Genomic DNA, 26,822 nt, shown 5'->3' on the forward strand with positions numbered 1-26,822 from the left:
TAAGTTTTAGTTTCATGCTTAGTTGAAAAAGCTGTGAATGTTGTCCCAAACAACTGAGAAGAAGTTTGTTTGGTATTTTTCCAGCAAAAGCAAATATTCACCTTGTTTGCACAACTACAGCCCTGACATAAATAAAACTTTGTCCGGTAGGATGAACTCTGTTGCTTAGTGAACTGAAAATAGCTAGAGGAAAAAACAGAATATTGTAGGACTCCAGTATCACTTCAAAGACTTTGCTGGTTTCTTTCACAATCTCATTATTTATTTTTAAATAGAAGTCTTGTTTCAGAAGCTAGCAGAAATTCTGTCTTTATAAGGTCATAGAATTATCTGTGTATTGGAAGAGCTGGGGTGGGTGACACTTACAGTGATGTGCCCAAGCAGCATGAAGTCGCCTGTGCAAACCTTGGCTATGTGTTACAAACACAGTACATAAACCAGAGAGCAATATAATGTTAAAATACAGATTTCCTTCAAGATATTGACATAACATGATTAATGCTTTGCCGGTTCTGACATCAACGCCCGTACTGAACCGTGAAGAGAAGAAACAGTGTTTTCTGTTACCAAGGTAGTGTATAGCAATAAAAAGGAGGGAGAGGAGGAAGCAACTCGTGTCTCATACAAAACCATGCCCTGGGTTGCCCTGCTGATACTGGGCTCCAGCAGGTAACTCTCACACCTAGCCCAGCATCCATCATGGTTAAAATCCCTGTAGTCTTGTCTTCATGTCCCCAACCAACCAAAAAGTCTGTTCTTTGGTTCTAGCTTGAACAAATACCCCCCTCCTCTTCCTTTGTGTTGTCCTCTCCTCCAAGTTGATGGCTACGAATCTCCTGAGACAGGTCAAGGCACGTGGCAGGAGGAGACAAGCTGTGGTTTTGGGGTGCATGGCTGCGCCTCAGCAGAGCCATCGGTGGGGCAAATCGACAAGGCACCATTGGCAGGAGATCTGGCCGACACCGGGGTCCCACTGGCATAAGGAGCACTTGGGTGTGATGCTTGCAAAAACATCACAGTGTTCTTGATTTGCATCTTGTTCAGACACAAAGCCCAGCTCTGCAAGGCCCCAGTCTGTGCTGCTCACATGGAAATAAGCTGTGCTCTCATACAGATGCTCCTTCTCAGGCACGTTAGGCACAAGGGTTGACACCTGGGGCTGATTTGGGGGTTATTTATTATAAATGCTGTAACCATCACCTGTCCCCCAGGTGTTCCCTGAGTTGGCTGGTCTACCCCAGAACTTCTGCAGAGACACAGTGTGCAGGGGCCCCACAGTGTTGCCAGGATTCAAATTCATCTTCCTGGGATGTGGAAGAGGAGGCACGGTAGGAAACCAACCTGCTTCATTGGGGATTTTTAGTGTTAACGCTAGAGATTGTCTTTCCCAGCTAATCCCAGCTCTGCTCCTAGTTTTTTTTATAGCAGATGCCTGGCAGGGAAGCAAATGTGCTTTTGGAGGGCAAGGACCTGGTGTGCCGCTCCACATGGTTTGAAATAAATATCAACATCTACATTCATCAAAAAAAGCCAGCTCCCTGCCCTACGCATGGATCAGAGATCCAGGTGAAGAGCAATCTGCTGTGTGAGACCAAATCTACAGCTTCAGACATAAGAGATGATCATAGCCTTTTGGTGGCAAAGGGATCAGGAGTGGACTGTTTTTTTAAGAGGTAGCATTAAGTTAAACTGTATTACTCATTCTTTTATGTGTGCAATCCCTTGAGGCTTCACACTGTCAGAGTGCCAGTGAAGTGGTTTCTGTTTCACTGCTATCTAGTTTTGGAGCTTGTTCTCTGGCATATGGGATGCCCTGGTGGGATCCCCCCTTTTGGATTTAAGTGCTGACAAGCTGAAATAACTTGTGATTCATGTTTAGGGGATTTCTGAATTGCAGGTTTGAACATCCTATTACATATTTAGGATCTGGGTTTTGCTGGGTGTCAGTCAGTCTGTGCAAGCAGGACTCTACCAGGACTGACTGCTCAAACCGTGGACTAGCAAACTGGTTTTCTTTCTGAAGTGTGCCTTCAAAATGTTGGGCTTTGGGGAATTTGACCTTTCTGTGTTCCAGCAGTTCTCTGCAAAGAGAGAGAAACCTTCTAGTTACACATTGAAACTGATGTACATGATGCTAGCAAACTGAGGGGCAGCAAGAAATGTAAGAGCTACTGAACTGAGCTGTCTTTCTGGTGTAATAGTTGTGTATGCTATTTGTGTGTTTCCTGATAGAAACACTACCTGCAAAGTCCTGTTTTCCCTCCTGCCTCCCCACACAGTGATGCTCTCCTGTGCAATTAGCAGACTAAAATATCCACTCCCATCTGCCAGCAGGAAGCGTGTGATTTATCACCTCCAGAATCAGCTGGCCAAATGGCCTGGATCACCGTGTACCTGTCAAACTCTTCCCAGGAAGGTTTGGTAAAACAAATTAAAGAGAAATATTAATAACACTGGTTGTGCCTTCACCTGCACTGCAGTAAGCCAGGACTCTTTCCAACCCTTCCTGTGGTCCTGTCAGCCTTTGTCCCTAGGGTTTGGTGTGGATGTGGCAGCCCTCCTCCTCGATGGTCTGCACTGGGTGAATGGGTAGGACCAGGTGGGAGATGCGGCTCCACAGCCCACTCAGCTTGTCAGAATCCATGTGGTCGTAGGAGCTGGGGGTCCTGGTGTTGGTGAACTTGGCCCAGAGGAAGTCGCGGACCTTCTCTTCCACCTGCGGGAGGCTGATGTGGGTCTCCAGGGTCTCCTCCTCCAGCAGCACGGTCAGCAGCAGAGCTACATCCTTGAAAGCAGCACTTTCGTGGTCACAGTATTTGTAGAAGATGAGGGTGGCCCCCGCCGGCAGCAATTCGAAGCGGTGTATCACCGCAGCACGGCCCCCCGCCTCGAAAGCTGAGCTCAGCTCTGAGTCCACCTCCAGTTTGGCGTGGTCACTCTGGAGCCTGGATTTATCTGTGCCATCAATCTGGACGGTGCTGCCATGCAGGGCGGCCGAGTAAGTGTTGGCCACGTGGGTGCTAAGGCATTGCAAAGTCCGCTTGCCCTTGTGGGCAGCTGTGAAGATGATGATGGCTGGCTGCGTGTGGTGGGATGTGTTGAGGTGCTTCTGCAGGAACTTGCGCCCCCGGAGCCACAGCTGGGGACTCTGCCCTGGAAACCTGTCCTGCAGCTGGTTGAACTGGGACAGGAAGGCTTCCACCGCGGGGTTCCTGGGGGCTGGCTGGGACTCGGCGGACGGGCTGATGAAGCAGACTATGCAGTAGCCAAGAAACATGAGGCTGATGACAACAAGCCCTGTTCAACAGAGGAGAGACCCGAGAAGGGGAACAGAAGTCAGTCCCAAATGACCTGCAGTGGTATGCTAGAAAGTAGCTACAAGGGCTCTTTTTCCCCTCTCAGACCTTCAAATCCCAGCATTAGGAAAGTGGTTAAGGTTGGGATGTTCTCTGGGGCCCCAGGAATGGAGAAGAGGCTTTTTTGCCCAATGTTGTGGGACCTATGCTCCTATACACCAGCTGGAGGGGCTACAGCTCCAGAGATGGAGACAAGGCTATAACTGTGTTGTCACAGTGCAGAATTTCCGGAGGAGATTGCAGCTGGCCACAAGCTTTCTTCTCTTTCCCTTTCCTCTGTTCTCTTCAATGTTTGTGGCCATTTGGAGCAGCTACCTCCACACAGGGAGGTGTCTGACCCAGCCGTTGTGTTCACTGCCCAGCTGTGCTGGGTGAACAAAGGCTACCATGCTCCTGCCCAGAAAAGGAGGATGGCGAGGTCCACAAGCAACTTGCATCCCTCTCCAAAAGCAAAGCAGGGTCTCTTTCTACCGGGAGAAACATGTGGTGCAGATCAGCTTGGGACAACCTGACACACAGGGAGACTGGGATGGGGGACATCAGCAGAGGAGCCCCAACCTCCCAGGGCATGCCAGGGAGTTCCTGTCACACTGAACACGCTGTGCCTGCTTTTGAGGCTGGGCAGCTGGAGGGAAAGCTGCTACTACAGGCTGAAACTCAGCTTATTTTTAGGAGGATGTTTTTTTGCCCTTAAACCCTCAGAAAGACTGTGAAAGGTTCTGAGAGAGAAGAATTAAATGTGCTTCATTACTTGTTCCCAGAGGATCAGTGCCTTCTGGTCGATGAGTACCAGGCAGGGGAAGCTTCTTTTCCTCACCTGTCCAGAACAGGGGCTTTTTGGCCTTCTCCTGGTCTGTGTTCTGGGTGGTGACGTTCTGCAAGCAGGACTGAGCCTCTGGCTTTGGGGCTGTGTACCCTACAGTAAGAGAAAGAAATGTGTCACTCCCTTTTCAGGGAACAGGGAAATGGGGCTGTAATAAGAAAAGCAACAGAGCTGCCAGGAGCTCCCAGCTGAGCAAAAGAGTTAGAAGTGAATATGGCTTTGGGTTAATACTGTTTTGAGTCTGGGCGCTCTCTGCTGTTTGGGCAGGGGAAGGAGAAAGGTGATGCAGAGTGTGGTGTGGTTTCATGCTTCTCAAAGCAGGGCAACAGCCAAAGGAGAGAGAAAGAGGGAAGCCAGTTAATTCCTTCTGCCTTCTCTCCTAGTCAGGTCCAGAACGGTGACAACAGGCACTAGAGACCTCACCAGACCATGTTTCTAATGGCTATGGAGACTGTAGGGATGTGCACGGTGGAGGAGCAGCGTTGTGCAGCCACCAGCTCACCTCTGGTCCCATATCTGTTCCTTAAGGTGCCTCGAGATCCACTCTCCTGTGTTTCTTGCTCTGTGTGCTCTTCTGGCTCCTGAGCCAGGAGAGGGTCACTGCTGCTCTGCTCTGCCATGAGGTCCTTGGTGGCATCTTCTGTGGCAGTTACATCTGAATGTGTCACTTTACTGTCAGAGCTCAGTGACTCGCTTCTTGATGAAGCATCTTCCTCTGCTGTGTAGGAGCTTTCACGTTGCCTGCTTGTGTCCTGGTCCTCCCATGTTTCCTGGTGGACAGGATTATCTCCTTCACTGTCCATTTTATCATGGGCCAGCCTGGCTGTGGGGAACAAAATTTGCAGACCTACACTTAGTCTCAGCACAACAACCAGCAACCCTTCCTCCTGCTCTGCCTCCTCTAGGCAGAGGCCAAGTTATCATCATTTTGGAAATGCTGTACACAGGGATGGGGAGAGACTCACCTTCATCCAAGCCATCTTCTTCCTGGGATCTTTCCGAGATGCCATCTCTTGTCTTCCCAGATTCTGCCAGTGATACTTTGGTTTCCTGGTTAACCTGCTCCTCTACTGTGGGGCTGGTTAAATCTGACGGTGTTGTCTCTCCCCCATCAGCAGTTGGTGATTTACTCACCAAGGAGTCCTCCTCTGGTTTGCAGGAGGTCTCAGGACACCTGCTTGTCACTTGATGCTCAGGTGTTTGTTGGGGTGTCTCTTGGTGCTCAGGATGTGCTTCTGTGCTCTCCACCTTATCTTGGGCTGGCCTGGCTGTTGGGATTGGAGTTCATGAGCTCAGCTGGCCATTCAGGACTTAAGAACACCCAGTGGTTTCCCCCCAACCTGTAAAACTCCCAGTATTTGCATTTCAGAAACATGTGTCCCCAGTGAGATGGGGGAGAGAATAGGGTGACTGAAAGTGAGAAAATTCATGGGTCGAGATCAAGACAGCTGAATATTTGGAGGAAAGAGGGGGAGATCACAAGCGATGCCAAGGCCATCGCTCACCACCTCCCACAAGCAGACTGCTGCCAGGCCAGTCTCTGAGTGATGGCCACCTTGGAAGCCAAACCCCTCTCCCTTTCTTGCTGTACCCCAGGTTTTGTTGCTAAGCTTGATGTTTTACTGTATGGAATCTCCCTTTGCCCACCTTGGGTCCCTACCCAATCTTCTTAGCTTCTTGGCAGGGGGAGAGGCGGGAAGAAGAGAAAGCCTCGATGCTGTGCCAACACTGCTCAGCAATAGCCAAAACACTGCTGTGTTATCAACAGTTTTTTGGGGTTTGTTTTTGTTTTTCTTTTAACCCACAAATCATAACAGCACCGTACAGGCTGCTATGAGGAAAGTTAACTCTGTGCCAGCGGATGTCCCACGCTGTCCCATGTGGGGTGGGCAGGCAAATTCTTCATTAAGTGGCAGGATATGTTACCGCATCCTTCACAGACAGTGAGTTTTCCTAGGCTGGTAAATTAAGGTGATGATTTGAAGCATTTCTAAGGCTGTTGTTCAGTACTGGCCAGAATAGTTATGCCAATGCATTTCAGGCATCTGTCTGAATGTAAAGGTTAGCTCTGCTTGTGCTCCTTCTCTGCTCCTGGGCTGGAGCTGCTCTCCCAAAGAGCTATGGCAACATGTAATTAAAAACAAACACTGGAGCATAATTCAATAGAGAAATTCTGAGGTTGAGCATAAGCGTTTGCAACATGTTCTGAATCTTACAAGACCAAACAGTGTTGTTTCAGGCGCTATTTGTGAACACTTGCTTATGAATAATCAAGCACTACAGTTAGAGGAAGCAATATGCTAACATTAGAATAAAGACTGATAAAAATGGCAGGAAACTCCCTGCTAATTTGAAAACAGAGAAGAAGCTGTTCTTATCACGTGCCAGAGCATGCTTGTCCTTTGGAGCACGATTTTTACATTCCTTGTTGATGATTATTATGGGAATGCTTCTGAGTGCCTAGGAGAGATCTGAGCTGGTTACAGCAGCGCGGTATCACTGAAATACTCACTGTAGCAGTCATAACAAGGCACCTGGAGAATTTAAGTACCTGGTAGAAATCAAACTATGAGGAACCTGGAGGTATCCTGCTATTCAGGCTGGGCACAAACAGTACTCCTTGCCCTACCTCCTCCAGAGGTTTTCTATCCATAGGTGGTGGGAAACTGGGCTATTATTTAAGCATCTGTAGACAGAAAGCACTGGGAATGCGAGGAACAAAGCTCTCCCAGTCTGGGGCTCCATCTTTAGCTTGTGCTGCCATCCTGGACACAGAGTGTAAACCTTGCTACAGGTGGGACTCCAAAACTGAAAGTAACTTGTTAATCTTTCACCCCTCAAAAAAAGGTAGCAACTTGCTTTTCTTGGCCTGTAGAAGAGGGAATTTTAAAATTATTATTATTTTTCTTTTGCTTAGGTTTCCCATGTCACTGTTGAAATCTCTTGCAAAGGGTTTTTCTTAGTAGATAAAGTGTAGGATTCTCTTACCTTCAGACAGATCCACACCTGGATTCTTTTCCATCCTCTTTCTCCCCTGAAGCTCTGGCTTCTGCACGGTTTTGTTTCACTTTCTGATTCGGTCATAAGGAGATGCACCTCCCTGCTGCTGCTCAAGCGGCTGACCAATCCCCCTCACAGACGCCATTCCGTCTTGGCCTCGCAAATTGTGATTAAATGCCCATAAACCTGATAAGCAGAAACATAGGAGGAGTGATTCATGGCAGAGAAGGAGGCTCCTCCTTCCTTGCTTACCAAGCTGCTGTGAAAATGGAAGGATGTCACCGATAATCGTGAACTTTCAGCCCAAGGGCTATTAGATATTTTGCTTCCCCAAACCACAGGTGTCTCAGGACAAGCTGATGGGGGGGTGAGGCACTGGTTTCTCATCCAGATGACCTTGGCCGTGGTCCCAGATGTCCGGACAGGAGTCTGGGGCTCAGCGGGCTGCCCCCCATGCTTTGGGGCACCCAGTATCTCACAGGTCGACACAGAGCGATGAGCCTGCTCCACCTTACCGTCCTGTCTCTGGCATGTCAGAGCAGGTGATGGAAGGTGAAGCCGCGGGCAGAAGCGTCACCCAGCCCCGCTATAGCAGTGTCACCACCACTCCACCTTACGCTCATCTGAGGACACCCAGCAGAGTCCTGGCCAGGTGGTGTGAACCTGCAGCCGCAGCCTGACTCCCCCAGACCCCCAGAGCGATAATTTCCCCCTCATCCCCCCATAAAGCATTTTGGGACCAGATGGAGCCACGCTCACTGGTGTGACCTGAGGAAGCTGATGGTTTTCTCAAGCTCAACGCCTGCTCCTGGAAAACTGGCAGCACAGAAAACTCCCGAGAAACTTTCCCTGCTGGAGATCGGTTTGTGCAGTTTTCCGTACAAAAACCTCAAGCCCGGTCTTCTCAGCAGCTCTTTGAACATCAAGGGGGCACCTTTTCCCCCTTGCACTGTCTCTACAGCTGAGCTTTTTGCTAAATACAAGATTTGGAGTTGTTTGGGGTATAATTGCTGCTCACTGCCGCCCGGCTCTCGTCCCTCCCCTCCCTGTGCCGTTCCCGCTGGTGACGCTCGGGCAGGAGAAGGAAGTCAGAGGAACAAAAGTGGCTTTTTGTGGAGTCGGATGCTTACCCAGACTTGAAGGTTTGGAGCCGGTCGAGGTGGCGAAGCGAAGCAAGAGGAGGGCAGTGCTGACCCCTCCGCTTGCGCTTCCCAGAGGCCCTTTGGCCGGTGTCAGGACGGCCCGTGGCCCCAACGAGCACCAAAATCCTGCGCTGTCAACGTGACAGTGAACTCTGCCCTTCCACGGGCTCCGGCAGGCTGCTGGGAGGTGTAGTTTTCCTTCCCTCCTTCTCGCCAAAGGCGGACGGCTGCTCCCCGGTAAACAACAGCCATTCTCGAGGGCGCTCAGGAAATGATAACTTCTTTTTTGGCTGTATTTCTGAAACTCTGTGGTCAATGCAGGCTTTGCTTCAGGCAGACAGGGTGACTGGCTTCTTTCTGTGTTAAGTAACGCAGTGGTGGATTTAAACAACTAAATGGCAGTGAGGAGGGAACTATTTTGAGAGTTGATTTTTATGCAGATCAGAAGTGCCACAAGAAAAACAACCCACACATGTAGCTGGCAAACTCCAGACTCTGGAAATGTCTGGGAGCTGCAGGCTGGAAAATGGGGTGTGTTTAGCACCAGCCTGGAGGGCAAAGGATGAGGATTCCCCCCCCACCCCGCAGTGGTCCAGAGACTGCAATGGGGGGTGTGTAGCTGTTCCTGGCCTCATTTGGGCAATGCTTTTCTAAAAAATGATGCTATGCCTTGCCGCACCCATGAAGGGGACAGATGTGGTTGAATCCCCTGCTGCTGCAGACATGTTTAATGGGAAGCAGCAGCGTGGAGCAGGGCATGCCAGGGGAAACACGTCAGTAGTGCAGAGACTGCAACCCCCCTCAAAGTCAGCTTGCAGCCTTCTCACAAACATACCGGAGGAGCCCGGCGGCAAACAGCTGAGATGAAGCACAGGGACAGGCAACTGGAACTGTGCTTGGAGGGAATAGAGACTAAACGGCTGGGACTCCTCGATTGGAGAGCAGAAGGCTGAAGTGGGGATTGGACTGGTGGGCAGCTATTGTTGACCAGATCCCTCAATACCAGGGCTTGAGACACTTGTAAAACAAGTAAGAGGTTGGGTTCAAGTGGGATGCTAAAGCTGGGAGGTGCAGTGTGTGGCTCCCTGGGCAGGACGGGCCTCTGTCTCTCCCCCGGCCTCCATGAGCTGTCCCCTGCCCTACGGCCATCTGTGTGTCCATCCCTTGGCCGTATTGTAACCGCTCAGTTACTAGACACATGTGTACGTTGGTGAGTATCATGTGCGAAAGATTTACTGCTGCTGGTCATAACAGGAAGGTGAGGAGGTGTGAGGGGTGTGCAGGTGCAGTGCAGGGAGCGACAGCAGGATCCCAGCTGCTCTCCAGCAGCACAGAGAGCCAGCGGGTTCCTCCATGACCCACAGAGCCACCCAGCTGGTGACCAGGAGGGGACAAGGTCCACCTCCCTCCCTGGCTGATTCAGCACATTCTTTCATCCTGGCCAAGCTCCCACTGGGTGCAGCGGAGGCTGTAAAACCGGGGGAACGGCAAAGCAGGAAGGAAAAGGCAGAGCAGCTGATCTATGGAGAAGAAGATGCCTCTGAGGACCCTGCTCGTGGCCAAGAGAACGTGCGACCTGGTCTGCTTCTAGACATAAGGGACAGCTGAGGTGGCCAACGTGAGCAGCAGCTGAGGGTATCAAGGGCTTCCTGAAAATTATAGTATTTTACGTCCTTCTGTCCCTACAACCAGGCACGCAGTCACTTCAGCATGGGAGGCAATGGGGAGTGTCTGCAGAACCACGGATGTTGTGAAACTGGCGGTGGAACCCCAGCTCGGCAAACATGTGACAAAATCAGGGGGTAGCTTCAGTCTGTGCTGGCTGAGAACACCCAACAGCAGCCAGACAGGAGAATTAACTCCTCGGTCTATGACATGAAGTCACCCACCATCACAAAACTGTCACAAAAAAGCCTGTTAGCATTGTCTAATGTTGCTTTTCTGCTGTCAGCATTCACAAAGTCATGGGATATGAGCTGGGATGTATTAATAGAATTGTAACTTAACAAATCAGGTCTTTTTTTAACTCGTGTTTGAGGGAGGGGTTTATTTAAATAGGCATCACATTTTCTCTCAATCTGCAGAGGGATCAGGAGTGAGCAGGTGAATTACAAAGGACATGCTATGTTAATATTTACATAAAGTAACCATTTAGTAGCTTTCTTTGGAAACTTGTGAATAAAGTGATACTGCTTGTAGCTGGGGTCAGCAAACATGAGCCAGTCACCAGCAGGTCTCTTTCACTTGAACTGCACAAACAAACAGTTCAGCTGTACTTTGCAACGCCCTTATTACATCCTCTTTTATTTTTGCTTTAGAAATGTTGCTCAATGTCTGTGTTCTGCTTTTACATCTGAAAAGAATGGCAGGATTTACTCTGTTCCTGGTACAGGAGTTATGTGTAAGTTATCTCACAAATACACACTTGCTTCTGGATGAAACTGGAACATTTATGGTGTGCTAGTAGGGCAGTACAATGTTTATTTTGAAAAATATGTACAGACAAGAGAGTTGCAGAAGGGAGGACTGAATGGCACCTTCCTCGCCCACCCTTCTTGTTTGAGTCCAGGGACAGTACACACCTACCTTGTTTACAACCCCACAAAACAAATAACATCACAAACATGAGCATGCGTGTTTGGGAGTGTTGTAGGGTAAGATAATGTTCTTCAGGTTTATTACAGGTGTCAGCACCACCTTCCTGAATCCTATATTTTTTTTGTATGTAGAAATCTTCAAGGGCACCTGCTTGCTCACCCACTTGTCTCCAAACTGGTCCTGAACTGTTCACTCCCCTGGTGAGCACCTGTGCAGTGGTTACAGAGCATGTTACAGAGGTGGTGGATGCACCCTGGAGGCATCCCAGGCCAGGCTGGACGGGGCTCTGAGCAACCTGAGCTGGTGAAGATGTCCCTGCTCATGGCAGGAGGGACACTGGCTGAGCTTTGAACGTCCCTTCCAACCCAAACTATTCCACGCCTGTCGCCTGTCAGAACAGGGGGACGCCAGACACACACACAGTGTAAGTTTCACCCCGCCCGGGCCCCAGCCCATCCCGCTGTGTCACGGAGGCCGCGCCCGGGACCTCCCCGAGGGGCGCCCGGGACCTCCCCGAGGGGCGCCCGCGCCCCGGCGGCCCCGTCCGCGCTTCGGCCCCTCAGCTGGGGGCAGCGCAACCGGCCGCTCCGGCCGGCGCTCCCGCCCTGCCCCGGGCCCAGGCCCGCCCGGAGCGCTCGGCCTCCCGTCAGGGGCCGCCCCCGCGGGGCCCCGCCGGGCTGGGGGAGGCCCCAGGGGTGGCTCGGCGCGCCGGGCGCTCCCGCATTTTTGTCACTGGAGGGCAGCCCCGGCGCAGCTGGGCCGCGGGACGGCCGCGCTCCGCCGTTCCCCGGCCTTTTCCCGGCGGGAGGCGGCTCGGCGGCGGCGGCGCCTGCGAGCGGGCGGCCCCGCTCCCTCAGCGACGGCGCCCGGGGAGCGGCGGCCGGGCCATGGCGAGCCGCCCGCTGTGCTACGTGACGCCGCGGCGGCCCATCCGCGCGCAGGCGGCGGGCGAAGACGCGGCGGAAGCGGCGGGCGATGACGCGGCGGAAGCGGCGGGCGCTGGGTCCGCCCCGCGGCTCGGGCGGCGGGAAGTGAGGTTCGCGGAGACGCCCCCGCCGCGGGAACGCGGCAGCTTCGGCCCCGCGCAGAGCGGAGCGGCAGCGGACGGGATGGTGGGGGGGAGCGACGGGCAGGCTCCGCCGGGCGGCACCGAGCTGAAGTGCAGGCGGAAGAGCCCCCGGTTGGCGGCGGCGGCGGCGCAGGCGGAGGAGACGGAGGCCGAGGCGGAGGCCGACCCCGGGCCCGGAGAGGCGCTGGAGGGTGAGCGGCGCGGGCGGGCGCGCACAGCGCCGCGCGGTGGATCCCGTGGTTGAGGGCGCGGTGGAGCGGCGCGAAGTGCGGCGGGCGGACGGGCTCGGTCGCTCCTTCCCCGCGGGGCGGGAGGCGGGGGCGGCCTGGGGGGCGCTGAGATGGGGCTGGAGGGCGGGTGCCCTCCCGCACAGCCCCGCTGGAAACACGGGGTGTGAAAAGGGTGTTCGGTGCTCCCGGATGGCTGTCGGTACGTGTGCTTGAGGGGAGCTGGCCGGTCTCACCGCAACATCCCCCGGTTTCTCATTTTAGGTGACGAGCATCACTTCGGGAATCCAGACTCCTTGACTCGACCCCCTATCAAAGCGCACAGATCGCCAGGTAGGTTTTGTCTTGGAGAGAGGTTACTGTGCACGCTGCTTGCAAAGGTGCTGAAATGTGCAAAACCTGAGGAAATGGAGTTTATTTGGGTTTAGCTCTTTTTTCAGGTTTTACCATGGTTCTGATGTGCAGGTGAGGAAATCCTGCCAGGGTTTCTATTCCATATGTGAGAGACAGGGAGTGTGTCGCTGCCCTCCAAAAGGATTGGTGCATATAGAGCACACTGAATCCCTTAGTGACTGTTTTACTTCGTGCATCAATTGGAATAGTATTTTGTTAGGGCATTAAAGTGGGGAATAACAGATTTTACTAACACTGCTTGGTTTTTAAAGGGCTGAATTTAAATCAAGTATTTTGAGCTACAAAAATAGATCACTGTAAGACTCTCTACAGAGAGCAGCATTGCTTGCGATAGAGTGCATGATTGGGGCTCGCTTGTCCTTTCTCTGAAGCACCAGGGATGTCATGAGGCTTTAGCCTGTCATTCCACCAGAAAACTGCTAGCAAATTGTCTCTATTTCCTTCCCTTTTAGTCCGTTGGTCTATTTTGAGTTGGACTGTATACATTATCGGTATGTGGCAATCTTGGATGAGCTGGACTAGCCTAAGACTATTCTCCGTTCCCATCCGCTCTTGCGAGAGGGCTGTCACCAAGTTCTCATTACAGCTACAGTGCATGGCCCTAATTATGTGGCACTGCTCATAAAGAAGGCTGCCAATATTGTGCTTCAGAAGCAGAATTTCCAAGAGGTGTGGGGAAAACAATAAGATCTGGAAGGAGGAATAGAGAGGTCATGAATATTTCCTTGGGAAAGTACAAAGGTCTACCCGTGAGAAAAGCTGTGGGAAGGTGTTACTCCCAAATGATGGCTAACAGGGTACTAACATACTTAGAATTTTAAATGTGGTTAGGCTGCTTTAGGAGGCAGAGCTGAGCGGTTTTTTTGTTACTGCAGAAGTCTCTAAAAATGAGGTTGGGGGAAGAGATGTCCTCCTGCCACCTCCCTGAGCTCTTAACAGTGGTATTTGATTATAGTCACAACCGGCATAAAAATATGATGTTAAGAGACCCTAGTGCTTTATACAGGAGTGGAGTATTTTCCCCCCTCGCAGACCTCCTACCTGTAGCTATGTTGGATTTTTTTTTCTGCAGAGTTTAGGGCAGACCAGGGCTAACACTGTGTCTGTGAGGCAGCGGGACAAGCAGAGCAGTTTTTTACAAGGACATAATTGTCCTGCTTCCCTGAGCAAAATGGAAGCAAAACCACAACTTGAGAAACTGGTTTCTGGCTTCTGCTTAGAGGTTTTAAATATAGATTAGGGAACTGGCTTCTAGAGCTAAAAAGCCTTTACGAGCCTACAAACCCTGCCTCAAATCAAACATCTTCTAGATGAACGAACTAAAGCAGTCTCTGTTGAAGTTGTTTTAAAATATGCAAGTACAGTGTACAACTGTACAAGTTAAAGGCAGGTACAAGGTAGTTTTGGCACTCGAGTTTGCGCTGTGTGTAGTTGCTGTGGAACGTTGCAGCAAACATGTCGCAGCCTCATCTCTGTCGTTAAAAAAGATTGAACCCAGAGGGATAGATAGGTACCAGACAAAAGAAAATGTTCTGCTATGTAAAAGCAGGGAGTGGCTTTATATTCTGGTTTATAACTCTGTAGCTTATGAACTCGCAGGTTTCCAGTCTCTTTGATTAAACTGCCATATGACATGGGGACAGGAAGATCACTCTCTCTTGCCAGGTGACTGTGCCGCAGGTGGCAGATTTGAGGTGAATTGGGAAATCCTTACTAGCTGCCTGGGAGGTAGGAATGATCCTTTGGATAAGAGGCTTAAGACCTTGAAAGGGAAGGACAGGCATGTCTGGGCTGGACTTAGATACTAAAAGGAGAGTTTACCTTATTCTGCCAGGGGTACCACACGTGGTGTCTGCTTGCACTAATGCTCTTCTTGTTGGCAATACCCGCTGTTACAGAAGGCGCCGATTCACATGTGAGAAATGAAGTGGTGTGTTTTTACATCTTTCCCTTTTACAACAACTTTTAAGAATACTTTGAGAGACATAGAGTACTGATTGATGCAAAGAAGGAGAGAGGAATTAAAAAGTATGGACTGCATGAGTCCATAGATTGATAGTCTATAGACTGCATGAGTCTCTAGATTCATAGATGTTTCTGATCTTGTGATTCCGAGCCACCGCTGCTAGTGAGGTTTTCCTTGCAAAACCTCGGTACATAGTGAGATGTTGTGGATATGTTGTTTGCCATTCCTGAAGATCTAGTACTGTGGTGAGCATCTTCAGTCTTAGCTTGGTGGGAAGTCAGTCATTTAACAGCTTTTTAAGATGGTTTTGAAAATACAGTATCCTGCCCATTATGTGCAAATACTTCACTGTTGTATCTGTGACTTAATATTTTAGTTTTAAAAATACAGTTTTCTCTCTTTTGTGTTTTGGGTTGTGTTGGTTTGTTTCCTCCTTTGTATGCTTCACATAGACTGGCATGCTAAAGCTACCAGAACATATTAGAAAAAGGCTGTTTCCTTTTCTTGAAGTAAAGTTAAATAAACACTAGGTGGCAAGCTGTGTGTTGCCCTCACACATATACTAAAAGAACTATAGAAACGCACTAAACCCTGGGAGAACCCAGTGCTGTTAAAATAATAAAAGGACCCAGTGTGAATGTTACAGAGAAAAAGTTTTACTAATTGTGTTCTTCCCTTTGCTGTTTCCTCTGCTTGTCCCCTTCAGCTTGATCGCTGTGCCGTGGTCTGTGTTCCACAGCTGTACTACTGCTTTAATTTCATACCTGAACCTTTTTATTTCCCCTCCTTGAATCCAGGCAACCATGTGGTTGCACTTTATCCTTTCAAGCCTCTTCTCCTGATGTTCTGCTTGTGATTGGCTTTCCAGCCCTGACCTTTGCTCTGTGACTCCTGTCATCTTGCAGGGCTTTATCCTTTCTAGTTAGTTACACTAATGGAGTTGGCTTTGGGCATCTGAATGGCTGTGTAATTAGGGAAACAATCTACAGGTGTTGGTTTAGATTCTTCTTGACTACCTGAGGGCATTAAGTGAGGAGCATGGGTGCCCTTGGTTGCCTCTGTGGTTAATGAGCCAAAAAGACCCAACTAATGGATGGTTTGGGTTACATAAAGAGGGGACTTATGTTCTATATTTGCTTCTCTCTCTTTTCCTTTCTGCCTAACGCTGTGGAAGACGGCAAAATTATTGTTTGTAAGTTTGGCCCAAAGCTGTGGGAAAAATTCTCTTGTGTATTTACTAGTTTACATTGAATCCCTTTAGTGTAAGGCATATCTTGGCTTTTAGCATTTGGTGTCTTGATATCTGCTTTTTTTTCAAGTCTTTTTAAGCCAAGGACTCCTAAAAATTGGGGGGAAAAAAAAGCATGTGGTGGTGTGGACAGATTTGCAGTGAACTCAAATTTACCATAAGCTTTTCAAATCTTAGTTGCTTTTGGTTACATTTTAAGGAAGTAACTTGCGAGATCACAACTTGAAAGTCACTGTTTTAGGTCACAGTATCACAGTATCACAGTATGTTTGGGATTGGAAGGGACCTCAAAAGATCATCTAGTCCAATCCCCCTGCTGGAGCAGGAACACCTAGGTGAGGTCGCACAGGAACATGTCCAGGCGGGTTTTGAATGTCTCCAGGGAAGGAGACTCCACCACTTCCCTGGGCAGCCTGTTCCAGTGTCTGTCACCCTCACTGAGAAGAAGTTTCTTCTCAAATTTAAGTGGAACCTCTTGTGTTCCAGCTTGATCCCATTACCCCTTGTCCTATCATTGTTTGCCACCGAGAAGAGCCTGGCTTCATCCCCATGACACTCACCCTTTCTATATTTATAAACATTAATAAGGTCCCCCCTTAGTCTCCTCTTCTCCAAACTAAAGGTCATGTATGTTCTGAAACTGTCTTGGATCCTTCAGGTTTGTGATGTTATGGGAACAGCTGATACTTCACTTTTAACAACTTTTGGGGTTTTTTCCTTCTTTGGCTCCTGACAGGCAGTTCTTCAATTTCCTTTCTTCAAGAGAACCCAATAAAGGAAAAAGCAAAGGCTTATGACAGTAACGAACCCGAGGAACCAGCAAGGCATCAACCAAACCTTTATACGCCATTAAAAGGTAACAACACTAATTTTATCAGTACCTTTTCCATGATGTAGCAAATGATTGTTTAAATGTGCTAAAATGACTTTTTTTCAGTTCTGTTACAAAAGGGGGAGTCCTTGAGTTGACATCTGAATGGATGAATAAGTTTAAGGAAAGAATTACTAATTTTTCAGTGTGTGCTCCTGCACTTGAGTCAGATTAAACCTGATTGTAGTCATCTGCTTGGACGTAAAACCATAAAGTTCAAAAAGCACAGTTTTAAATTTTGATAAATACATAGCTGTTTTTTGAAAAGCAAAACAAAAAGATGAGTAATATACCTGCTTCAGAAACTGATTATAAGATGGATCTTTAATTGCTTCAGGCAAATCAAACCTATTCTTTTTCTAAAAAGCTGAGTTACTTTTGACTTTAGCAGGGGGAAGCTGGCTATACCAAGTGACTTTAAAGTGAGGGAGCATTTTTTCCGTTCACTGCTGAGATTGTTCTCTACGTGGGTTCCAGAAGGGAAATAGGGTGAGGAGGAAAATAGGGGATACTTTTTAGCCCAGCGGAAGGTAGTTACGTTACTACAGGTGGTTTGAATACATCCAAATAGATACACTATATGAGGGAGGTTTTTAGGAGAGCTGGTAACTAGTCAGAGAGTGAGGCAGGGGCTTGCATTCATTTGGTTAGTAACAATTCTAATCACAGTGTTAATGGGAGAGCACTGACAGCAGTTGTGAGCACAGACCAAGAAAACAGGGGCACAAAGGAGGTAGCTGGGATGTGCACAAGAAGACACCTGTGTCAGCTGGCTGTTCCCCACCAGCACAGGCAGGATTCTGCTCAGGCAGCCAAGAACATGCCCATGTGTGCTGGAGTCCCCTCAGTCCAATAGCTGTATTGTTATGGTGGTAGCTTTACACTGGTTGTTTTTATTTTTCCTTCCTGCTGAATAGTTTTGGTTTCACAAATGAAGAGTCTGGTACCATCCCTTACCAATCAATTAATGCTGCTGATTCCCCACCCTTTCCATTTTATCATTGTGTTGTTACTTTTTAAAAGAAAAAACAGGAAGGATAATTTTGTGTCACATCGGGGGGCTGAGAGGCTGTGGTATGGCCCAGGCGTGGCTTGGCACTACAGCACATACTCCTTCCCTAAAAACCTTTGAAGATTTCGTAGGAAGAGCTAAAAGCATGTATGGCTTGTCTGTCTTATTCTGACCTCTGATGTGATAACTAAGTTCGTTCATTTGTGCTTCGGTTTCAGAAAGAAAGGCTGACTTCCTTGAGAAGAATCAAGAGCATCACTCAACTACATTACAGAGTAGGTTGAACAATAGATACCTAGTCCTTCCCTGGAATTAAGTAAAAAGTACAGCATTCTTTTGCTTTGCTTATGATTTTTTTTTTCTGCTGTGGGACACTTTGTCTGGGAAAGTGGAAAGGGACCCCGGAGGGACATCCAAATGGCAGCTGGAGAAGGCAGCACGTTCCATTCTATGAGGTTATTCAACTTGCTGACCACAGAAAATTACCCACTTTTAAAAAGTTTTGTCTGGGTTAGGAAATAGAATTGACTCATGGGACAATCAATAAGTGCAGAGCATGTACTGGTGGTGTTGTGTTGGTGAGCTGAGGAACGGAACAAAACCTTCACCTTTTGGTAGTAGTGAATGTTAGATTAGTGTGTACACATCACCTTCCCTTCTAGCTTTTCCCTGGGTAATGGTGGTCTGCAATGACTGAATTAGTTGTCTTATATTCCTGGAGAGAAGCAGAATTTTCTTTGCTGGAAAACTCCAGTCTGTTAATCTACTGACCAATTTCTTGTGTTTCAGATTTTCATCATTGGTTGCTTTTGTGGATTTGTTTTTATTTTTTTCTAGGAAGAGTACTTGAAAGGAGAGGGGGGGAAAAGTTCTTAATTCTTAGCAGCTTTCTGTTCTTAATGTCTTGGTGCTTGTTTCTATTCTGAACACATACAAATTAGCAAAGTCTTGTAAGTCAGAATTTGGTCTGGAGAACATGGGGTGTTGTTGGAGGTTTGGTGGCACCACAGTGCCTTCCAGAAGAGAAGCTCGTCTTGTGGTAGTTGCACATCTGCAAAATGTTTTTGAAAAATGAATTGATGCAGGGAATTCTGGTTTGTCTTGTATTTCTTCTTTCCAGTGCCAGAGGTAATAGGTGCTGCAGGAGTGACCAGTTGTGTGTTGGGCAAAGAACTTTGGAAAATCACTTGAAACTCTGAAAGCTTGAAGGTGTCTGTGGAAGTTATGCCTTTTGAATTAGGAAAGACAAATCATTTGCTTGGCCTTCATGCAAATTGTGTTGCAAATAAGACAAGATTCATAGGTAGGATAGGATCTGGTTTCAGACTGTGTGTTTTGTTGTATTTTTCCTTTAGGGTGTGAATCACAGCTGTCTCATAAGTATGAAACCTAAGCTCTGCAAACAGGGCTACATTGTAAAATATGATAGAATTTAGGTGATTTTGGTCTGTTGACTATTAGAAGACTTACATAAGCTTAGGCAGTTAGAAGCTCTGTGTCTGTGCCCTATGGAGGCGGGGGCTTGAAATTACAGAATGGAGTAGTCCATTAAGCCAGTTAAGCTCTGGCTTAAACCAGAGCTGCTTTTAGCACCTTCTGTGATTACATTCATACAGAAACAAGGTTATAGAATTTATTTTAGTGTTCTTGAAATAACTACTGCAGGGTGTGCTTGTTCAATTTGTTCTCAATAGCGGCATTGACAGTATCCTGATTTGGTTATGTATTATTAAAGTCCCTTCAGCTTTGAACCAGTTGCTGTAGTTCACAAGGAGCCAGAAATTCTTGTGTCTTTTTAATTAACTGACTAAATACAGAAAATATGCTGACCAGTAATTGCACTGTATATATTCACACTGGTCTCTTGGGAAAGTTGTTCATAATGCTCTTTTATGGATAATGTATCTTGTAATTGCTGTCTGAGTCCATTTAAATAAATAGACCAAAAGTATATTTTGAAGTAGAAAGCTTGCATTTTGCTTTAAAAGCACAATTCATCTCAAGAAACTGACTGGTGATGAAGCAAGCTTCTGACCCAAGTTAGATGGAGAGGGGACATGAAACTATGGCTTTAACATATTGCTTTGCTTTTGATACTTATATCTTGCATTGTGTTATTTTTCTAATATGTGTGTTAATTTAGCCTCCATTTTTCTATCCCTTAAATTCATGAGCAAAATCAGGAAACTTAATTGGGACACGGGATCCTTCTGCACAAAATAACGGGTTGTTAGATCTCTGCCGTTTTGTCATCTTGTACTTGAAATGCCTCCATTTCTATTTGCGTAACTTTTCAAGAGTTAAAAATCTTTGCGGATGATTTGTGATAGGTTGGGGACCTGTGATTTTTATGCAAGATTGTCAAGATGGCTGAAGAACTGACATTTGGCAAAAAGTGTAGATGGAAAGTTGATCTGAAAGCCGAATGGGACTTTTCAGGCTAATGTGTCATTTTCCTTGTTCAAGATGGTCTTTGCCTGAGCACAGGAAGGCGAATGATGCAGAAAAGAACAGAAAGCCCCAAACTTGGTAGAGCCCTACCCAGGATGAGGTCACTGCATCCCCTTTCTTCCTGCTTAGCAAGACTGTGTTCACTTCAAGAAGGTGTTACGCAAGGGTGCTTTGTTAACCTTCCTGTAAGCCTCGTAGAATTTTGTATGTCAAAGCAAAACTAAGAACAGCTTTTCAATGAAAATACTGCAGTTTCGTGATTTTAAACTCCCTGGTAAATTCCTTGCTGGAAGATTGGTTATAATTGTTGTCTTAGTGTTTTACTCATGTTCCTTTCTTAATCTCTTAACAGGCAGAAGGAAATTTCGAGACCAGCCCAGCACGGTGAAGAAGTCACAGCCTTTGGCCAAAAGTAAGACTTCTGCTTTCACTTCTGTTTCATGCTTGTGGTACATTTAACCATTTTCATGGCTGTCCAAGTATTAGATTTCCTGGTAGCTGGTGTTAAACTGAGGGTCCTTGTCAGAACAGCTGACTTGCTTGCTAGGGCATGTGTTTTCAGCACTAAGGAAGGAAGAGTATTGTATAATAGGTAACATTTCCATCTGAATTTAAGGTCTTCCATCTTTTATGTTTACAAAGATTTGTTGCAAGATTAAAATTGAGGCAGGCCTAGCGGTGTTCTTATTTAACAGTTTTTGTGTTGCTGTCCTGATAAAAGGGTATAAAAAGGTAGCATGAGGTATATAGTTCTCTCCTGTTTCCAGGGAGGTTCGTATATTTTTGCCACTGATTTTACTGGGAACAGAATTGAGCCTTATGCTTGCAATTGGTCAAATAAGTGCTAATTTGACAGTTCAAATACAAAACCAAATCAGAGTATCTGATACTCTATATGCTTCCTGTGCAGTGTTTGCTGTGTGTACTTTTTGGGAAGCTGACTGATCCAAAGACCACAAATGTTTTCTGATAATGTTTGAGATGCAGCTATAATGCTGCAGAAACTATTTTTACCGTTATGGGGATAAGGAGGAGAAATAACACCACAGAAACCGTCCTGGTGATGCCAGGTTTTGTATAGGGCTTTTTCTGCAGAGCCTAAACGTAGGAATAAGCTTAACCTTTTCTAGAACCATTTTAAGCTCTTAGTTTGGATTTGATTCAATAGAGTGGAGTATTGCTAAACTTTCAGAAGAATGTCCAAATTCTTAGTCAATCTGGAAATGCCTAAAAAGTCCCTTTTTAATGCTGTCACTTCACTAAATTGCTGAAGAAGTTAAAAGTTTGTGTTTTGTGTATTGGTTCTTTGTGTGTGTGTGTGTGTAATCTTTTTGTTTAACTAGAACATTTTCTTTATGCTCTCCAACTATGTACCAGTAGCTTGAGATTGGGATGAGTTCATTGAATTCTACTGTTTCCTCTTATTTTCTTCTCACTTGTTGACTTCTGATTCCTTTTAAAACATTTTCTTCTTGTTTACTCCTCCTTTCTACAGATGATGGTGAATCACAGAGTGGATTTCACAAGAGCTGGACTTTGTTACTGGTTCTGTTGATTAGTGTCCCGTTGCTTTATGTCCTGTGGAGTGGAATACCAAGTCTTCTGGATGTAACTTTGTCAAGTAGAGATACTCAAATTCTACAGGCATTTCGGGCCCAGATGAAGAAACTAAAAAATACTTACCAAAGTCAGGACCCTAACCTGTGGAGAAGAACCCACGTGTTCCTTGAGAAACACCTTAATTCTTCCCATCTGCATTTGGAGCCAGCCATCTTACTGTTCACTGCTGGCCAAGAAGCTGAGAAAGCACTGAGGTGCCTAAGTTATGAGATTGCTGATGCTTTTGCCTTTTCCCAGAATGCTACTACAATCAAAATCAATGGGGCAGACAAAGCCATATTAGACAGTGACATTGTCAAGCTGGAGGTAGATAATGAGCTCAGCTCTGGGTTCAGAGAAGGCAAGAAGGTAGCAGTGGTGCATCGGTTCGAGTTACTGCCCGCAGGCTCCACCTTAATCTTTTACAAGTACTGTGACCATGAAAATGCAGCATTTAAGGATGTGGCTCTGCTGTTGACAGTTCTCCTGGATGAGCAGTCGCTGAGAAAGAGCCTCACCTTGCAAGAAGTTGAGGAGAAAGTCCGAGATTTCCTCTGGGAGAAGTTCACCAGTTCAGATGTTCCTAGTTCTTACAATAGTATGGACACAGATAAGCTGAGTGGACTGTGGAGCCGTATTTCTCATCTTGTGTTGCCTGTTTGGCCTGAAAAAGGCCTCCCTGTGGAGGGATGCAGATAAAAATAATTGGAGAGGACTGGGGAAAGGAACAAGACAGCAAATGTATGTAGTGATGGCTGAACAGGGGAGATGTCCTGTGGCAGCTGAGCTCAGGCAGCAAGCAGTCCTTTCTGTGCAAAAAAAATCTACCAGCTGGCAGGGTTGTTTCTGCTAAAGTAACCAGGACTTCTCTAAATCAGCTGCAGAATGTAAGCAAGGAACTTGCTAGTTGTTGGTAAGTTGTGTTCAGTGACTTATTCAGGCTTGTCATCCTGGAGCTGGAAGTAAGTGCAGAACCACTCATCTGCTCCTAGAGCTGCCTTGGTGCATTATTGGCTTTTCTATGAGGATCCTTTTCTGGTGGTGCATAAAGCTGGTATTGCGTTTGACAAGGTAACAGAGTGCAAAACCATCACCTACATCTGTCACAATTACTTACTTTTCTTCTAACATGAGAAAGAACATAAACTGCAAATGATGGTAAGGTGATGTGTGAGTCTTAAGCACAAACTTTTTCTTGACCTGTCTGATCACAACATAGGTGTCAGCTCTCTCTGACTTCTAGAAATAGCAAAATTGCTCAAAAGATTTGTAATTTGCAGAGAACCTTTCAGCAGTTGTTTCTTCCTTAAATGAGCCTGCCCCAAACAGTTTTGCAGAGTGGCAAAAGCTGAGGTTTCATACATTGCTTGATTGCTTGACGTTGGTAGTACTGATGTCAGGTAAGTAATCCCTCAGCGCCTCTTTGCCTCGCTGCTTCCAGGAACTCTCCGCTCTTTGTCAAAGTTCTGCAAGTCTTAAAATTTTGGGGGAAATGATAAAATGTCAGCAGTGTGTGTGTACTAAAGACCTCTTACATCTCCTTTCCAAACAAAAGTTTAGGAAGATGTAGGTTCTTTCTCATTTTAATAAGATAACTATTTTTGCATCAAGAGAATTTATTTATTTGTGGAACTTGCTATCCTAGAAAAATAACCTTTCCTTGCGTATCTGCGTATAACCTGCTGCTTGCTGTATATTCTAGTGAAGAACAGGTTTACAATGCATGCTTTTAAAATACTTTTTTTTTTTTTAGCATGCGTCATGCCAAGAATCCCTCGCATCAGACTAAACCTGTACCTGTTTCTATTTTGTGTAAAAAATAAAGAAAATTGAAGCACTTCCATGTCATTGCTGTTAGTGTATGCTCTTGAACTACTGGTCCGTGTGCATTTGGTTTTATTGAATACAAAGGAACGTGTGAAGACTGCTCTCAAATTAATAGGATGTTTTCTTGTAACAGCTGAGAGATTAGCGGCTCTTGGACCCATCCTTTATTCACAAGCGTCTTGAGCTGTCCTGTTGCAAAAAGTCCTTCTTAACCAGGAAAACCTTTTCAGGTGCTGGACCTTTTTTGCTTCTTTGTGCAAGCAAAGGTTTGGGGTGTTGCATGGAATAGACCAAAATAACCCTAAGTATATAAAAGAACACAGTTGGAGGGACACAGAGCTGTGGTCTCTTAAATCAGAGGTGGATTTGTTTTAACCACTGAGAGCCAGCAATGGATAGTGCTTTTACTGTTTATATTGCTTTCCATTAAAATAAAAGACATAGAAGTGCTGCTGTTCTGGATGTTTAAGAATAGCTCAGGAAGGAAAAGATGGCATTTACATTTTAGACATTTCACTGGACAAATTTTTTTCTTTACAAAAACAACTGTGATTTATTTCTGAGTGTGTCCTGATAGCATATCTGTTTGTATATTACGTAAACTATTTTAGTAATCATTAAATTTGTTTGTTTTATAAGCTGTTTTATTATTTGCTGATTGAATTTTAAGGGGTTAGATTTTTTTTTTATACATATGATTGCTTCTTTTACCTTTGACCAAATAAAGACACTTAAAATACAACCTTTTGCAAAATCAAGAACTTTGAAGAAACTTGAGGTACATGATAGATAATGGGATCTAGATGCATGTATTTGATAATATCAGGGTTTTTCTCTAATGGGGCACAATTCAGGAAATTGTAATAGCTGTGAATTGTCTTTTACTCGGTGTTCTTGTACTGTTCCTCAGCTGGAACTAATTATAAGATACGGTTCACTTGTTTCATTAGTCCGATACAAGAGTCAGCAGCTGACCAAAGGGATGACTTCATTCTTGTTCCACTCCTAGATGCATGTTCCTGTACCTTTGCTGTTGCAAACTGGTGCACCACGAACTGACTGGAGGGACAATCTTACCAAAATATAGCTTAGGAAAAAAAGTATATACTTAGGAGAACTGGTAGCCACAAAAAAAAAAAAGAGACTAATTTATGACATGAAGGCAAGCTCTTCTAAAACTGCTTCCCCCAAGATTATGGGGTATTAAAGAGCTATGTTCCCCTGTTTCAAAACAAAATAGGAAGGTGCCCGAACATAAAGACTTAATGTTCTACTTAATTTTCTGGCAGACAAAAGAGGATGACTTGAGGGTTTTTTGTTAAACTGTAGGGAAAAATAGGTGTATTTTCATATCCATGGTGTGCTGCTTAGTCTGGAAAAATAAATCAAAAGCAAGATGCTGTACACACAAAGTAGCTCCTTCTGGAGGAGTGGGAAGGCTCAGGATTAAAAGGCCGTTCTGCTCTTGAAGTTGTAGGTCCTTTTTGTAGCTGTTTGTGGCTTGGTCCTTAAAAGGCTCTCATTAAATATTCACAGGTAATTAATGCAGATCTCATTAAGTAACTCCTCCTCAGCCAGAGGTGAAGAGTAATGTCTGTCTGTGTTGCTCACAGGCAGCTGATTACTATCCTCCTTGTATAATTACTTCATTGCCGGCAGCAAGCATAGCCATTTGATGTTTCTTCCAAATTGTAAAATACTTTGGCTTCTTCTAGGGAAATCTCCCTTCTGAGGTTGACCTGTCCCTAACTGTCAGCAGCTCAGCAAATTAAATAGTCTGTGACAGCAAAAATGTGCTTATATAGAGCAAGCACACCAGGTCTGGCCTTGAGACTGAAGAGGGGACATTTCTTGTTCTGTGGGCTTACAATAAAAAAGCTTTGTGCAGAACAGCATCTCTGGGGAGCAGAACAAGCTCCAAACCAACGCACAGCCAAAACTTCCAGCGCTCTGCAAGTTGGACTGGAAAACAGAGTTAAACCGCTCTTTGGGCTGCGAGCAGACACCTGCAGCTGGAGAGAGTCCCTGTGCAGGCAACCAGCCCAGGGTGGAGTGTGGCCCCTCTTCTGCTGCTCCTGCTGTCACCTGTGAGCACCTAGAGGGTGACAATACCCGTATTGCCCTCAGCCCTGTGTGCTGGATAAGGGACCTAAAACAACGCGCAGCCCCAGCTGTTGTTACCTTGTCTCTCACACCCTGCTCTGTGTCATGTTACGCTGAGCGGTGGAGTTTTGAGCGTGCTAAGCGTGTTTGTTAAAAGGACTAATTTCCACTCCTCCCCCATTTTTCACTCCAACAAAAGCATTTGCTCATTTTCCACAAAGTAAAAACAAAAAAAATGGTTTTCATACACTTTATAATTGATTCAGCTCAAATTGAGTGCAAAAGGCAAGGTGAGCTCCATGTTAAGGTAGGCATAAAAGTATTTTGTGTACAGCATGCAGCTATGTGCACCTTGTGCAGTGCAATCCCAGGCATGCTGTATTTAAGAAAAAAAAATTTTTGGAGGCGTGTAATGATATGCGAACAACTTGCCAGATTGTGTGCAAAGATCCGGTACCACAGCTGGAAAATTATGAGAACAAATCAGAAGTGATCCCTTCTATTTCGTAAGCCCAAATCATGTGGCCAACAATTTTTCATGCATTGTTTCTGCTGTAAAACAAACTGCAAAATTGTAGGAGCGCGGAAAAGGTGGCAGAGGGGTTGTTCCTGTAGTTCTCAGAGCTGTCCTGTGTCCTGTTTTATTGTCAGCTCCTGACAGTTGGATTTATAACTGAATGCCTGGACAACCTCATTCCATGTCCAACAGGTGGACGCACCCTTCCCCAAATTCCTCTGGGCTCTTGGGAGACACATCGGTCAAGGAAAGGAGGGAGGGAGTCTGGGGGAGCTCGAGCTGATCTTTCGGCTGCAATAGCCAGCTGCCCCTGTCTAATTTTAGAAGGGGTGTGCAAGAGTAGTACGGAGTGGAAAACTTCCCAAACCTCTCTCTTAAAGCTGCAATAACCAAGTTAGCGTAAGATGAGATTGTGGCTCTTTGCTTTTAACTGATGATCTGCCTCCATCCACCCCTTTCAGTGCTGGGAACGTGCTTGCTGCACTTCTCTCTGTTGCTCTGCGGTTCAGTGAGCAGTTCATCAAACTGGAGTGTGTTCAGTTCCTTCTCTCAGCTGTGGCTGTCTGCAGGTAAACGGTTTATTTATTTCTAGTCTTAG

The 26,822-nt window shown here is 46.4% G+C and overlaps 2 protein-coding genes across 5 annotated transcripts; one reads left to right on the plus strand and one right to left on the minus strand.

Moving 5' to 3' along the window:
* Positions 1 to 240: 240 nt before the first annotated feature.
* TOR1AIP2 (torsin 1A interacting protein 2) lies at positions 241 to 8,449 on the minus strand. Of its 4 annotated transcripts, none has more exons than XM_082053768.1 (6): positions 8,310 to 8,449; positions 7,168 to 7,435; positions 5,145 to 5,447; positions 4,682 to 5,002; positions 4,108 to 4,272; positions 241 to 3,297 (listed from the first exon to the last, which is right to left on the minus strand). In XM_082053768.1, exons 2-6 carry the CDS (start codon positions 7,199 to 7,201, stop codon positions 2,531 to 2,533), a joined length of 1,590 nt encoding a protein of 529 aa, XP_081909894.1. In that variant the 5' UTR covers positions 7,202 to 7,435; positions 8,310 to 8,449; the 3' UTR covers positions 241 to 2,530. The 4 variants fall into 4 exon arrangements, with proteins under 4 accessions (XP_081909894.1, XP_081909895.1, XP_081909896.1 ...); XM_082053769.1 differs by having other exon boundaries at positions 7,168 to 7,365; positions 8,310 to 8,435; XM_082053770.1 differs by having other exon boundaries at positions 4,174 to 4,272; positions 7,168 to 7,438; positions 8,310 to 8,435.
* Positions 8,450 to 11,475: 3,026 nt separating this feature from the next.
* Positions 11,476 to 23,616, plus strand: LOC309439850 (uncharacterized protein). Its single transcript, XM_082052981.1, has 6 exons — positions 11,476 to 12,179; positions 12,480 to 12,548; positions 16,581 to 16,700; positions 17,946 to 18,002; positions 20,531 to 20,590; positions 21,674 to 23,616. Exons 1-6 carry the CDS (start codon positions 11,807 to 11,809, stop codon positions 22,474 to 22,476), a joined length of 1,482 nt encoding a protein of 493 aa, XP_081909107.1. The 5' UTR covers positions 11,476 to 11,806; the 3' UTR covers positions 22,477 to 23,616.
* Positions 23,617 to 26,822: the final 3,206 nt, after the last annotated feature.

The sequence above is a fragment of the Streptopelia decaocto genome (assembly GCF_964273445.1).
Source record: "Streptopelia decaocto genome assembly, chromosome: 5".
In the NCBI taxonomy this organism is placed as follows: Eukaryota; Metazoa; Chordata; class Aves; order Columbiformes; family Columbidae; genus Streptopelia; species Streptopelia decaocto.